The following is a 13,062-nucleotide window of genomic DNA, read 5'->3' as shown; positions in this document are numbered from 1 at the left end:
TTTTCGCCATCCCTTTCCATCAACCACCTCTTATCTTATCGTCCAGTACGTAAACACCCCTCGCCATGCCTCCGCCCCAGCAAGCGCCCCAAGAGGGCGAGCAGCAGCAGAGCAAGATTACAGGCATAGTCAGATCAGTTGCCATGTTCTTCGCGGTCCAGATGGGTCAGTACCGTTTCCTCTATCGCTACCGCGCCAACTGGCAACGCGCTGACATCCTGTCTCCTCAGCTTTGAAGTACGGCATGTCCTATGTATGTCCTTCTCTGCGCTAGGCTATGTGTCAAAAATCTAGATGTATAGCAGCTTACCATGGATAACAGCTTGGCATCGGTCAACAAAACGTTCCTGCAAAACAGCCCACAGCTGGCGACACCGCGTCAGCGCCCAACGTCCCTCGAGCCCAGTCCGCAGCCGTGGCTCCTGCTCTACCCGCCTGGGAACTAGGTACCCCTCTATCTATGGTTCTTTACACTAGCACTTCCCCCACTGGTCAAGATATCGACCCTTTGCATCCTGTTGTCCAGTGGGACGGTCTTACCTACGGTAACTGGAACGATGAACGTGAAGCCGACCTTGTTCTGGACGTCCCCGAAAGCGTCTTGCACAATGGTAGTTGGTGGCTGGACATTGTGCTCGTCAAGGATGGTGGACTCCCTCTTAACAAGCAGCCTGGTACCGTGTATAGTCAGAGGAAATGTGAGTGGTTGGTTTGGAAAGAGAATATTTGAAGGACCCATGAAGGATTTGCAAACGCTTACACAAGACCAATAGTGTTGACGCGCTACTACCCCAAGAAACGTATTAGGAAAGAGAAGAAACTTATCGGAGGTACTGAAGAGGATGCAGAAAAGATTGAGGAAGAATCAACCGAAGTTCTTCCTCAACAGATCGTCTCTCACTGGTCCAACAACTTGACTCTTAGCATCATCTCCAACGGCGGGCCCATCTCTCTCCAGCAACTCGCTCCCCCTACCGCCCCCTCTTATACTTTTGTCGACGGCCCAACAGAAGGTACCAAAGTCTACTACCCGCCCATCTTTGCCAACGATTTCTGGCTTATGAAGGAAAGCCTCTCCCCAATTAACGAGTCTACTAAGACTCTCCCCTTGCACATCAGTTACCACGCTCTTTCCAACATGAAACACCAAATCTACGCTTCCATGACCATGTCTTTCGAGCAAGCCGCCGCCCAAGGCGGTGGCGGAGTCGAATTCGATGAGATCAAGCGGACGTTACTCGAGACGAACCCTTGGTTACTCATCACCACCGCAATTGTCACCTTACTCCACACTGTATTCGAATTCCTCGCGTTTTCTAGTGATGTGTCGCACTGGAGGAAGAAGGATAGGGATCTCGTTGGGGTCTCGCTCAACACGATTTTGACCAACTGTTTTGTACAGTTGGTGATCTTGTTGTATTTGCATGATAGCTCGGAAGAGACTAGTTTTATGATCTTATTCGGTCAGGGCATGTGAGTCCCCCGTCACTGTGTATTTAAAATTCCAAGGATGGCGTGCTGATGCTACGTACTCTGCAGTGGCCTTTTGATCGAGGCTTGGAAAATCACCAAAGGTGAACATAACCCCCTTCTTTTACCCAAGACTTTGAAACTGACGCCTCTTTTTTTCGTCTGTAGTCACCAACGTCCGTATCCGCCCTGCACCCAATTCCTTCATCGGTTATTCTCTCCAATTTGAAAGTACGTTTATATCCACACCCAAAAATGAAGGATTCTGAGCCTCGTTGATTGACACTGCGTACTTTTTTATCTGTATCTATTTACATTTTTTCTCTCTTCACAAAACAGATAAACGCCAACTCACGGAGGATGAGAAAAAGACTCAAGAGTACGACGCTTTGGCTTTCAGGATTGTGTCCTATTTCGCTATCCCATTGTTGGGCGCTTATACTGTCTATTCCTGTAAGCATATCCATCCCATTTCGAACTGAAACTCTTTGATTTTATAACCTATACTGATGTGCTCCCTTGCGCCCTTTCATTTCCAGTGCTTTACGAGTGAGTATCATACCCCACAACGACCCTATTTCGCAAGAAAAGGAGAAAAAAAAAGAGAAAAGTGACTGACGTGAGACCCTTCTAATTTCTCTCCTCAACAAAAATAGGACCCACCGAGGATGGTACTCGTTCATTATTTCTACCCTTGCCCAAGCCATCTACATGTTTGGTTTCGTCCAGCTCATTCCGCAGTTGATCATCAACTATAAGCTCAAGAGTGTGGCCCACATGCCGTGCGTTTTCTTTTCTTCCTTTCCTCCTTCCTTACCATTTCCTTTCCGTCCATTGATTCATTCTTATGATTATTATTATTATTTGATTTTGCTGACTGAATACATGTTTCCAGGATGAAAGCCATGATGTACAAGACTTGTATGTTGCTCACATGTCGACATTGAACAAAATGTTTTAGAACTAATGTCTATCTAATTTAGTGTCAACCGTGGTCGATGACTTTTTCGCATTCTGCATCAGGATGCCTTGGCTCCATCGATTGGCTTGCTTCCGGTACGTGTACAATCATTTTATCTCATTATGGATCTCAGACAGGAATCAATTTATTGACATTTGTATGAACAGAGACGATGTCGTCTTCCTCGTCCTTCTTTATCAGCGATGGATCTACCGTATCGATTATTCACGAGTCAACGAATATGGTCAGGTTAATGAAGGTATGGTGGAGGATGTTGGTACCGCAGATGGAGCAAAGGAAGAGACCAAAAAGACAAAGTAGTAGTTTGTCTGTAGTTTGTCTATTGGAGAGCGGTACAAGAGGAGGGAGGAGGAGGAATCATTCGCAAGGTGGAGGGACCTATTCAGATATGGAATCATCGTACAAAAGTTTGGGATTGGTTTGAGTCGGATTAGATTGTCATATGCATCTTTGTGTTATGTGTTTCTAAACACTTATTGCTTTTCGTCTCTCTGTCGCTTGAACTCTTCTATCCAAGCCTTCTCCTGAGCCCCCTTTACGAGCACAACAAAACTCAAAAGCCCATCTCTCAAGACCACACCATCCTTCTTAACATCTCCTTTTGCTTCTCTCCTCGCTTTACCCAACACTTCTCTCAACGTCAATTCCTTGCCGACCTTTAACAGTCTCCTCTCTTTGGTCTCCACGTACACAGCTAAATTAGGCACATAGTACTCGTGTTTCTCATCCCATTCCGCCCATGGTATCTGCGGTGCCGATGGAGAAACGGGGAACATGGCTGAAAGTTGATCTTCAAACGCGGCATCTTCATGGAAATGAGTGATGAAATCTGATTGTCCGTATGGTGGGTAAAGCAAGAAGACAGGGAAAACAATGGGTGTATGCGGAGGCGGCGGGGTCCAACCGACTTCTTCGTTGATGGTAGGAATAGATTGTTCGTCGAAATGCAAAGGGTGGGGGTTGTCCGGTGGGCTAGGGGTATCGACGACTATTAAACCCCGATCTTCCACTGCTTTGCGCAACGCAAGCTTGGTCATATTGTCTCGCCTTATCCTCTCCACCCGATCATCGTCTCTCTTTTTGCCCTTGACGACTTCTTTCTCTAGTGTATCCCAAACTTTCGTGTCCTCCTTCACTTGCTCCGCGAGTTCTTTTCCTCTTTCGACAACATCACCCCCCTCCTTCCATCTGCTCAGCTGAACTAGCGATTGTGCGGCCCTGAACAGAGCTTTTACGAGCGCCTTGTCCGGCTGGGGAATCTTGCCAGCGGTGTAGAGTGCAATAACGGCACTGGTATCCTTGAGAGCTGAACGGTAGTTCTTCAGAATGAGATGACATGCGGCCCGGTTGTTGTAAAGGGTAACGAGCAAAGTTGCAGAAGAGGGGTGGGCGTCGATACCTTCAGAGTAGGCCTTGATAGCTTCACCGTATGATTTCTGAGCATGGAGCTCATTGCCGTGATTTTTAAAGTTCGTTGCGATCTCTGTATCAAAGCAAGAAATAAATAAATCAATTAAAAAGCACATACATTAGCACTCTACACCCAAGACAAAAGATGGTGCCGGGTATACAGACTCACCATCTCCTTCACCCTCGAAAACCAAACTCCTCAAAGCTTCCAAGACAGGATTATCGTCTCCATCTTTCGGAGTCTCTCGCATGAACAAGGGAGTGGAGTCGAGCAGCTTTTCAAAGTCTTCAACTGTTACTTCCTTCTTCGGCGCTGCAGGGCCCACACCAGATTCGGGCGGGACGGTGGATTTGGGCATGGAAGCGATGAGTTGATCGAGGAAACCATCGTCTGATTGTGCCGCTGAAGCTGCTTGGGCGGCCATTCTTTTTGCTCTCTCTTGGTGAATTCTTTCTTGGTAACTGTCGGGCTAGTTCCTGGAAGAGCGATGCTAAACAGCAATATGCGAAGGGTGTAATCTAAAGGGTAAAAAAAGTAAACGAATGAATGTATGATTTGAGTAGTTGGTTATAAATTTTGTTACTAATTGCGACAAAAAAGATCGCCGGGAAGGACCGATGCCGACGGTGACGAACATTACTCGTACAGCAACGTAAGGAACCAAAGCCGTTGTGGTGAGTGATGTCCGTCGAGTATACACACAACGAACGAGATGCTATGAAGATGCTTCCACAAGGGAAAGACAATCAGATACGCATGACCACTCTCTACTAGAGGCCATTACTTTGACTAATTAATATGATGGGTAACAATTTTATACACCTCTCTCCTCCTCTCGGTACTGCATATTACAAATTGGCAGGACGGAGGATCTTTTCGGTATGAAGCAGTAAATGATACAAAGTGGTAGTACAGTGATACTAGTGCATTTTCATGTATATGTTGATAGAAGCTGGAATCCGACCTGTCTGGCGAAGCTCCAGATATAGCTGAATTGTGGAAAAAAAAACGATTCTGAAATATTTATATATAAACTAAGCTAATATGCTATCTGGCAATGCAAGTATATTATGTAGTAACAATAGATCGATAACAATTTCGAAGATCTTTCTTTTCCTATTGATGTTCCATGATGAAAAACTTTTGAGAGCATGATTGGCTGCCAGAGTCACAAAATCCAAGGTCAAACTTGAATGCTACATATGTACTTTTGCCAGGTTTTCTTGGAGAAGCTGTCATCCATCCTGAGATACTTTTACACAGACTGCCTTGTGACTGGAGATTGAGGATATGCAGTCCATGTCTAATCTCAAAGCCTTCAGCCCTCGGACCATTTCAGACCTCAGATTTACGAGAACTCGTCTATTTATACTATCTACTGTTTTTATTGTCTACCGCTCTTGGTACCAGGATCATGTTCTGGGCTTAGTGTCTGTGGTCGAGATTGCGAAGGTGTTTCGGTTTGCGTCTGTGTCTGAGGCTGGGGCTGAGTTTGCAGTTGTGATCTCGGTTGTGACTGTGACTGGGAGAGGGTGGATGGAGCCGTCTGAAGCGGTTCCTGTGGTACGACATGAAGATCTTTCCTCATAACCGGTTGGAGTGGTTGATGAGGATGATGATGAGGATGTGAGTGTCCGGCGGGGACACGTTGGATCTGGCTCTGGTCTTGCAAACTTTGGTTATGACTCTGGCTTTGGCTTTGGCTCTGGTTCTGGTTGCACTCTGATGTCAATGTCGAGCCAGAGATAGAAGGGACAGAAGAGCCCGTTCCCAAACCCGCAGACGGCAACGACTCGCCTGTAATCGGCATCTGCCTAAAAACCCCCTGATCAAACTGATTCACCCCCGCGGAATCATCCATTCTCTTTGGGAAATGTTCGGGGTAATAGATGTCCCCTGCTCTGATCAGTCCAAAGGCGCCTTCATAACCCCTCAAGGTTTCGGGGGTGAAGGTATCCCGCCATCGGCCGACGAGGTAGCCTCCTGTAAGGATGTAGCCTCTCCATAGCCAGCGGGTTCCCGGTTCACGCTGTGGCTTTAGATTTTGATGGTTAGTAAGTGGTTAAGAAAGGGGAGACGGAGAGGTGGCGGGGTGAGTTGATTGGGGGTTGCTTGATACTTACACTGTATGATAAACAGAGTATGACAAGACCGTCCCAAGCTCTAACCCTACCACGTATTTGAGCCCAACCCCAGGCGGTACGACCCTATACATTGCCGCGTGTGTGAGTAAACGCCAAAATACGGGGGGAAAAGCGGAAATGGGAATATAAAGACTTACTCTACCGGATATTAAAATCTCCTTGGTCCAACCTTCCTCATCTTCATCATCCTCATGCACAATCTCATGGCCGTAACCTTGTTCCAAAAACTTGGTCTCTTCCTCTAAACTTCCCATATCTTTAAATCCCGCGGTGAGCAACGGACCGTCACCACCGACATCTTCCTTCTTCACTTTTACCAGCGTTTCCCTCAACTCTGCTTCCACTGCTTGCTCTGCAAACATACCAGTGTACACTCCCCTCAAATTGCCCGACAAAATCTCTCGATAAAATTCAAAGTCGTAAAAAAGAAATTTGCCCCTCCAAAAACCTTGGATAGAGCCGCGGTACGTCAAAGGAAGAAGACCTTCATTTGTATGCGAGTCTTGACACATTGTGTTCCTCTGCCATTCTTTATCGTTCTCGATCGAGAGAGGCACCTTGTTCGTCGAAAAGACGCCGGGTAGACCGACTTCAAAGGGGGAGTATGAGAAACTTGAACTGCCGGACCGCAGGCCGATTCGGTTGGGATGGCGTTCCAAGAGACGGAGGAAGAGGACGTAGGCGCCAAGGACGAACTGGGGTGGGCAACGGCGCCAGGAATAGCCGAATCGTTTGTAGGTCATAGCTCGGTAGCGGACAGTAGGGTCGGCGCCGTGGGAAGAGCAGCCAGGATCGCAGACAGGGAGTTTTTTGAGATGCCAAGGGGCGAATGACACGTCGTACTGTCGGGGTTTTGTTTAGTAATTGAACAAAAAAGCGTAGAGCTTTTTGGGGTCGTGTACTAAGGAGAACGAACCTTGGCACAGGCAAAGACGTATGGTCGTAGCATGAAGATCTTTTCGTCTACTTCCTCCGGTGTGTCTTCTCCAACAGTGTCTAGAGCAGTAGGGATCAGTAGCCGATAGAAAAAAGAATGAGCACTTCTCACCGATTCCCGCAAATATGCAAGTCCAAGCGACAAGGGCTTTTTCGCCATCTTCTGTAGGGTATCCTGGCTGCAGCGACTCTTTCAACAGGGTATCTCTATAGTAAGTCGCAAGAGCCGCTCGCAAGTTGCATTGTTCGAGCAAGAAGGGCAGGTTTCGGCCGTCTGGCCGGCAGTTAGCGGGTGCGATCGAGGACAAAAAACAGTTTAATACAAAAACCTGTGACGCACCATTCTCCGTCACAAGAAACCACACTGTCCACATATCTTGCATAAACTGCCTCCTGTCACAGACGCCGGGTATTTCCACCCTTCCCAGCTTTGCAATCTGTCTCATCCTCCTGCTCATCTCCCACCTTGTTGTGTAATCAAGTGCCCATAGACGAGGGTCGGATAAGAGGTTGAGGATGTTGTATCCATCCTTGAATATATGTGTCTCCATCCACTGGCATCGCCTGAGGACGGCGCTGTAGTCGAAGGTGGCAAAGTAGAGGTCTTTGTAGAGCTGGGGGTTGTTGGGGAGGGAGATGGCGTGGTAGACGGCGCGGCATGTGAGGAAGAGGGGGAGGAGCGCGGACGGGTGGCGCCGGGGGGAGGCGGCAACGAGGTGGAGGGCCGTGCGGGAGAGGAGCTCGGGGGGGAGAGCGTCGAGCGACTTGGCTTGTGGCATGCTGGGCAGGAGTTGCGGGGGGGCTCCAACTCGCCGACAAACAACAATTATATATCGCTTAATTACACTCCCCCACATAATTGCCCCCCCTCCGTCGCGGCGAAGCCCGTTTCGCTCTTCGCCGCCAATCTCCTGTCCGGCGGTCTTCTCACTGCGTATTCTTGCCTACTGGCTGCGTCCAAGTACGACAGACGTTACATGTGTTATAACTACCCTCCCCTCAGTAATCGATAGGCATCGGCCACAAGGTACAAACTCCCACACACAACCGCCAATCTCCCGGAACTCTTCGCATTCCGCAAAGCATCCCTTACACCATCTTCCCCTATCCCACCAATACTAACCGCTTCTTCCCCTAACAGCTGTCCCGCAGTTTGTGCAACTTCTTCCCTTGGCACCGCCTTGATCCACGGCATATTTTGCACCGGCGTCGTAAACTCTACCACCTCAATCTCATCGCCATGCCGTAAGAGGGGGGAAAGCACACTATCGATGGATTTGCCTGGTGATGCAGATAAAGATACGATGAACCGAAAGCGCGGTTTCTGATCGGTTTTTTCCTTTATTAATAGTGAATCAATGTATTCCCGTAAGACTTTTGCAGAGTCGCTATTATGCGCTCCATCAACTAGGAAATTATGTCGTTTGCCTCGATCATTCTCGACATAGTGTACCCATGAACAACGGCCTTCCCACTGACAAGAAGCTACTCCTTGCTGTATAGCGGCATCTGTCAACTTTTCAAGAAGAGGTAGAATTTGTTTTGCGCGAGTGTCGTGCCGTATGCCGTGGAGGATCGTAAGGGCAACAGATAGATTATCAAGCTGATGATTTCCAGGAAGAGATAATTGAGTCGTGATGCTGCTGCTGTTGCTGTTGCGGTTGCGGTCGCTGCTTCTGGTACGGCGACTGCTAGAGGAGGCGGTAGCAGTAGGGATTGAAGGAAGCCAGGTGCGCACTTCCACAGGACGCGGCGCTTCAAAAGGCCTGAGAGACATCACCTGTCCATCTATCTCTTTCGACACCCTCTCCGTCCGGAGCGCTTCCAAAACCTTTGCACCCCTTTCTTCTGCCGTCATTCTCGCCATATCAACCACCCCCTCATACTGTTGCGGCCCTATCACAAACACCGCGTCCTGGACCGCAATACTAGCTTTCTCCTTTGTGATCTCTTCCACTGTCTCACCCAAAAAGGCAGTATGATCCAATCCCACACTGGTGAGTGCTGAAGCAAGGACGGTGTCTGCCCGGATCACATTTGTGGCGTCTCTGGCACCGCCCATCCCGCATTCAATAATCATCACATCCACCCCCCCTTTGCACCAAGTAGTCGTATTGTAGATCAACCAGTATGCAGCAGCAGTGGTAATCTCGAAAACCGTCGCTCCCACCTTCCTCTCCTTATCAATCTCCTTCACAATTCTCACCGCCTCCTCCCACTGTCCCTCGGTAGGCGGTAACCCATCAATACGAAGCGCATCCCTCGGCTCGAGCAAGTGCGGAGAATTGTATCGCGCCACTCGAAAGCCGGCGGAGAGGAAACAGGATTCTAGAAGGGCGGAAACCGAACCTTTGCCGTTGGTGCCGGCAAGATGGATGGCAGGGACCAACAAAGGGGGGAAGGCTGAAATCAGAATCTGCATTCGTAAGAGACCGAGGTCGATTTCGCCGAGACCAGTTGCTGAAGAATCGGCGGCTGAAGTGGAACTAGAAGAAGTATAGATCTCTTGGTCGGCGGCCTCGATATGAGGTGGGTTTTCAGTTTCGGATGGGTCAGACATGGTTTCCATCTTCTTGGATGGGCCGGGCATGGTTTCCATCGTCTAAGCGGAACAGTTAAAACAGGTTAGTGATGCAAAATTCTTAAAGTGAAGTAGACGGGATATATCTACCCAAGGTAAGGTGCGGTTCAAACGGTTTTGGATAGTTGACGTCGGATACACAACTTACAGTTTGCGCTTGCAAGCTGCAGACTGATACCACGCGCTGCCACTCGCACTGCACGTCGGTCAGGACGACGAACGATGAGAAAAGCAACAACAACACAACACATGGAATATGCTGACGTGGAAGAATTAACTTACGTAACGATACCCGGCGAACCGAGTTTGAGCCTTGAGGAATTTGATGCCTCCCGGATGCTCAGATTGACATCAATCACTTACTCTAATATCAGGCGCAGTGAGACGGCAATATGATATGACCCCAGCTTGCAAAATATCAGAATTGATGCATGCTTGACTTGACATCAAACTGACATACATAGAGGCCAGATTATAAAATATACATAAGGAGTGATTTGATGTTCGTTCAGCGAGATATCAGGTTTTACTATTCTCGATCTCTAATCTGCCAACCGCTCATTTTGCCTATCTCTCTCATCCCTCCAGCCCTTTCTCAAAGTAGTTATCCTTCAAGGGAGAACTGGAGCTGTTCCTCACTTCAGCAACGGGTACACCGTGTTGTGAGGTGTCTATGAATGCATAAAGAAGAGAAAGAAACTATTATAGAATCTGAAAGAATATGTAAGAATCAGCCATGCAACTGCCACGCCACAAATGGTCTCTCTCGGAATCCTCCGTGTCCCAGGCTCCCATTTTCTCGCTCATCCAACACATCGGTGGAACAGCCACCTCTTGTCACCGTTGCGCTTGAAGCACATAGGTAGATCGAATCCGAGGACTTTGCCCACTGTACCATTGCACACTGGTTCGATTCAGTCTGCAATTTACGAACCATTTGCTCTATGTGAGCTTCACGATCTTCAAATATCCGTCTTGGCTGTGTCAGCATCGGAGGCAGAATTTCCCGTATTAGGTGAGGATTGTGAAGTGAGAGCAAATTGATCACAAAATGCTCGTCGTCCACATGGTCCACACCATAAGCCATCTTAGAAGTTACTTGGCGCTCCTGTTTGCGGGGTCGAAGACTTCGAATGGGACAATTAGACTTCAGACAATCATGCTCTACTGCGAAACGAAAAAGCACGGCCTTAATAGGGAGTCAGCATCAACACGTATCAGAGATTGAAGCACACGTTGGATTCCACTATGGTTGGTACAGGCAAAATGCCCCTTTGTCATCTAACTTACCCCATCCCTACAAGCCACCCAATTGCCCACTTTGCATTGGTCCCCCGAAGCAGCTTCGACGGTGTGCAATTTACGGTCTTTTTGCCCTGCCAGGGCGAATAATTCTTCCTGGCGGGCATGAATCGTCAACGGAATTTGTGATATAGGGCTTCAAAGTCAGAACATACCTTTCTTGGCTTTCCTGGGAACAGACCAGCTACGATAGGTGCAGAGACCGCGATCTTGTCGTAGTTCTAGTCCCTTTTTACCTGCTCCCCATATACCAGTTTCTGTGGCAAAGAGACCACCAGTTATGAAATGTGCACAAATACCAGCTGCAAACCAAGCCGCCACATCATGGCTAGCTACTGGCTTGGCCATTCCCACGTATAGTGCAACCCCGAACGACATTGCCGAATTCTCGTGCCGTTCTGTTGTTTGATGCATTACCGGACCATACCTAAGCACGTCTCGTATGACATAGCAGAGATAGTGGACTTTCGGCTTTTTTGTAATAAAATCTGGATTGATCTCATCGAGGGAATCCTGTACATTTGCGATCTGGATTTCGAGATCATTCTAGTTTTGCGTTGTATGGTAAGCCGAATAACACTGAAATTGGAGGTCTGCTTTGTGACATACTATGTATTTATCCAAATTTTTTATTACGGGGAACCAAAGATGAGCACCTAAAGACGCGATGGAGAGCATGAGCTGACATGCTATCTTGTCTTCATCTTTGGTGAGAATCCCGAAGAGCTGTAATGGCAGGGACTGTGAGAGGAATCTGTAATGCCGCCCGCTGAGGGAATGAAAGTACTGCCAGATATATGAAGCATCACGTTTGTCGGTATCTAGACAATCCTTCGCGGCCAAATCTAACTTCGCCACAAGAATGTCAACACGATCCTTTGGCATCCTGGACACGACATGTCGCCATCCATATTTCATGATACGTACCCAAAGAGTAGGTGTGTAGTAACCCGAACGGCGTGTCGCGCGCCGGATCGAGACCTTACTACATGAGTGACGGAGTTAGTCTAGCTGCTCATTTAGATAGATGACTATGTGGTCTTTTTTTCGGCCAGACTCTATACTCTATATTAATTTTCCCTTTGTAACTTTCTGGTCTTTCCTCACCACTATCTTGTACACTGCTCTCCGAGACTGTTTGTACGAAGGTGCTGAGTAAATACCTGTTCAACAATGAGTGCCAGTTAGATGAAGCTTTTACTATGTGACAATAACTTACCAGCTACATCCAACAGAGGATTCCTTTTCAGACCTGACTGCTGGTCAAACCAATCACGTATGATCCTATAAATCTCATCCTTTGTCTTTTTCTGGGCCTTGAGTTTCCTGGTCTGCGGGATAGTTTTACTTATCCAATCATTTGTGAAGAAATCCTTGGTTCCCGGCCCGTTTGGCTTTGAAGCCTTTTGACAACATCCACCCAGCCACCTTGCATAGCCAGGTCGTCGAGCTGCTGTTCAAGACTGGCCTTGCTGCTTTGCCTGGTTCGAGGAGGGTTGTCATCCTAAAGTAAAGGCATATAAAAGCTGCAAAAACTTAAGAACACAGATCACTCACTCGATGAAGTGCTCGAACCTCCGAGTGCCTTTTTTCCGCTTGGCTCCCACCGACCGTACAGGTGCGGCAAAGGAAATTGCCACGGACAATATGAGACGCTTCTTCGCTTTCCTGAGGATTGTCACACGGCAGGGAGGAGACCCTTAGCACCACTTTACACTTTCGCTTGCTGAAGGCATTAAACGTCTGTATAGGCATGGTTTCTGTGTCCCTTATTGGATGAAACTATCAGTAAATATTATAAGCATATATTTAGCCGTGTTTATTTTAGAGATTCCTTACTGATGAATGATCTTCAGTATTTCAGCCATTTGCTCCGCCCATGATGCATGTTACGAAGTTGAGATGAAGTTTATGAAATGGTCTTAATTAGTTCAGAACGAAGTTTGGCAGGGAGGTTTGTATTTTGCATATAGGTATTTACATGCTTATTTATATACTGCTTTGATCGATTTCCAGAGACATCGTCAGCCCAAAGAGATACGAAGATCTGAATTGACTGTTGTTAACTATGTAAAGGCCGTCGTCGGGTGGTCTCCGAGCGAGATTCCAGCACATTCTTTCTCACCTCCTGGATCTAAGCTAATTTAAAGAAGATATTCTTTATTTCCAACGAAAACAGTCTGACAGCTAATACCAATTTCTTACGTAAAGTTATGGCTTCTGAGTTCTGACTTAA

The 13,062-nt window shown here is 47.7% G+C and overlaps 4 protein-coding genes and 1 pseudogene across 4 annotated transcripts; 1 reads left to right on the top strand and 4 right to left on the bottom strand.

Annotated features, from left to right (window-relative positions):
• The first annotated feature begins 47 nt into the window (after window positions 1-47).
• CNH02590 (cleft lip and palate associated transmembrane protein, putative) lies at window positions 48-2,900 on the top strand. The gene is made up of 12 exons (XM_572435.1): window positions 48-165; window positions 231-253; window positions 323-698; window positions 774-1,473; window positions 1,540-1,574; window positions 1,639-1,701; window positions 1,810-1,923; window positions 2,010-2,019; window positions 2,127-2,252; window positions 2,366-2,391; window positions 2,454-2,526; window positions 2,599-2,900. The coding sequence occupies exons 1-12, from the start codon at window positions 66-68 to the stop codon at window positions 2,750-2,752; spliced, it is 1,800 nt and encodes a 599-aa protein (XP_572435.1). The 5' UTR covers window positions 48-65; the 3' UTR covers window positions 2,753-2,900.
• CNH02600 (conserved hypothetical protein) lies at window positions 2,878-4,429 on the bottom strand. The gene is made up of 2 exons (XM_572436.1): window positions 4,032-4,429; window positions 2,878-3,935 (listed from the first exon to the last, which is right to left on the bottom strand). The coding sequence occupies exons 1-2, from the start codon at window positions 4,285-4,287 to the stop codon at window positions 2,926-2,928; spliced, it is 1,266 nt and encodes a 421-aa protein (XP_572436.1). The 5' UTR covers window positions 4,288-4,429; the 3' UTR covers window positions 2,878-2,925.
• A 350-nt stretch (window positions 4,430-4,779) lies between these two features.
• Window positions 4,780-7,771, bottom strand: CNH02610 (hypothetical protein). Its single transcript, XM_572437.2, has 6 exons — window positions 7,284-7,771; window positions 7,056-7,217; window positions 6,924-7,003; window positions 6,145-6,849; window positions 5,987-6,070; window positions 4,780-5,898 (listed from the first exon to the last, which is right to left on the bottom strand). Exons 1-6 carry the CDS (start codon window positions 7,720-7,722, stop codon window positions 5,248-5,250), a joined length of 2,121 nt encoding a protein of 706 aa, XP_572437.1. The 5' UTR covers window positions 7,723-7,771; the 3' UTR covers window positions 4,780-5,247.
• A 133-nt stretch (window positions 7,772-7,904) lies between these two features.
• On the bottom strand, window positions 7,905-9,736 carry CNH02620 (dihydrofolate synthase, putative). Its single transcript, XM_572569.2, has 2 exons — window positions 9,615-9,736; window positions 7,905-9,545 (listed from the first exon to the last, which is right to left on the bottom strand). Exon 2 carries the CDS (start codon window positions 9,540-9,542, stop codon window positions 7,932-7,934), a length of 1,611 nt encoding a protein of 536 aa, XP_572569.1. The 5' UTR covers window positions 9,543-9,545; window positions 9,615-9,736; the 3' UTR covers window positions 7,905-7,931.
• A 256-nt stretch (window positions 9,737-9,992) lies between these two features.
• Window positions 9,993-12,809, bottom strand: CNH02630 (annotated as a pseudogene).
• Window positions 12,810-13,062: the final 253 nt, after the last annotated feature.

This window comes from Cryptococcus neoformans, assembly GCF_000091045.1.
Source record: "Cryptococcus neoformans var. neoformans JEC21 chromosome 8 sequence".
NCBI lineage: Eukaryota > Fungi > Basidiomycota > Tremellomycetes > Tremellales > Cryptococcaceae > Cryptococcus > Cryptococcus deneoformans.
Note: the sequence above shows the minus strand (reverse complement) of the source record. Positions and strands in the feature narration are given on the sequence as shown.

Excerpts from the sequence above, each read along its gene's own strand:
- CNH02590 (XM_572435.1), top strand. The coding sequence starts at position 66 with ATGCCTCCGCCCCAGCAAGCGCCCCAAGAGGGCGAGCAGCAGCAGAGC. Across the intron at positions 699-773 it reads CGTGTATAGTCAGAGGAAAT|TGTTGACGCGCTACTACCCC; the intron begins GTGAGTGGTTGG and ends CAAGACCAATAG. Across the intron at positions 1,575-1,638 it reads GGCTTGGAAAATCACCAAAG|TCACCAACGTCCGTATCCGC; the intron begins GTGAACATAACC and ends TTTCGTCTGTAG.
- CNH02600 (XM_572436.1), bottom strand. The coding sequence starts at position 4,287 with ATGGCCGCCCAAGCAGCTTCAGCGGCACAATCAGACGATGGTTTCCTC. Across the intron at positions 3,936-4,031 it reads TTTCGAGGGTGAAGGAGATG|AGATCGCAACGAACTTTAAA; the intron begins GTGAGTCTGTAT and ends GCTTTGATACAG.
- CNH02610 (XM_572437.2), bottom strand. The coding sequence starts at position 7,722 with ATGCCACAAGCCAAGTCGCTCGACGCTCTCCCCCCCGAGCTCCTCTCC. Across the intron at positions 7,218-7,283 it reads GTTTCTTGTGACGGAGAATG|ACGGCCGAAACCTGCCCTTC; the intron begins GTGCGTCACAGG and ends ACTGCCGGCCAG. Across the intron at positions 6,850-6,923 it reads ACGTCTTTGCCTGTGCCAAG|TACGACGTGTCATTCGCCCC; the intron begins GTTCGTTCTCCT and ends AAACCCCGACAG.
- CNH02620 (XM_572569.2), bottom strand. The coding sequence starts at position 9,542 with ATGGAAACCATGCCCGGCCCATCCAAGAAGATGGAAACCATGTCTGAC.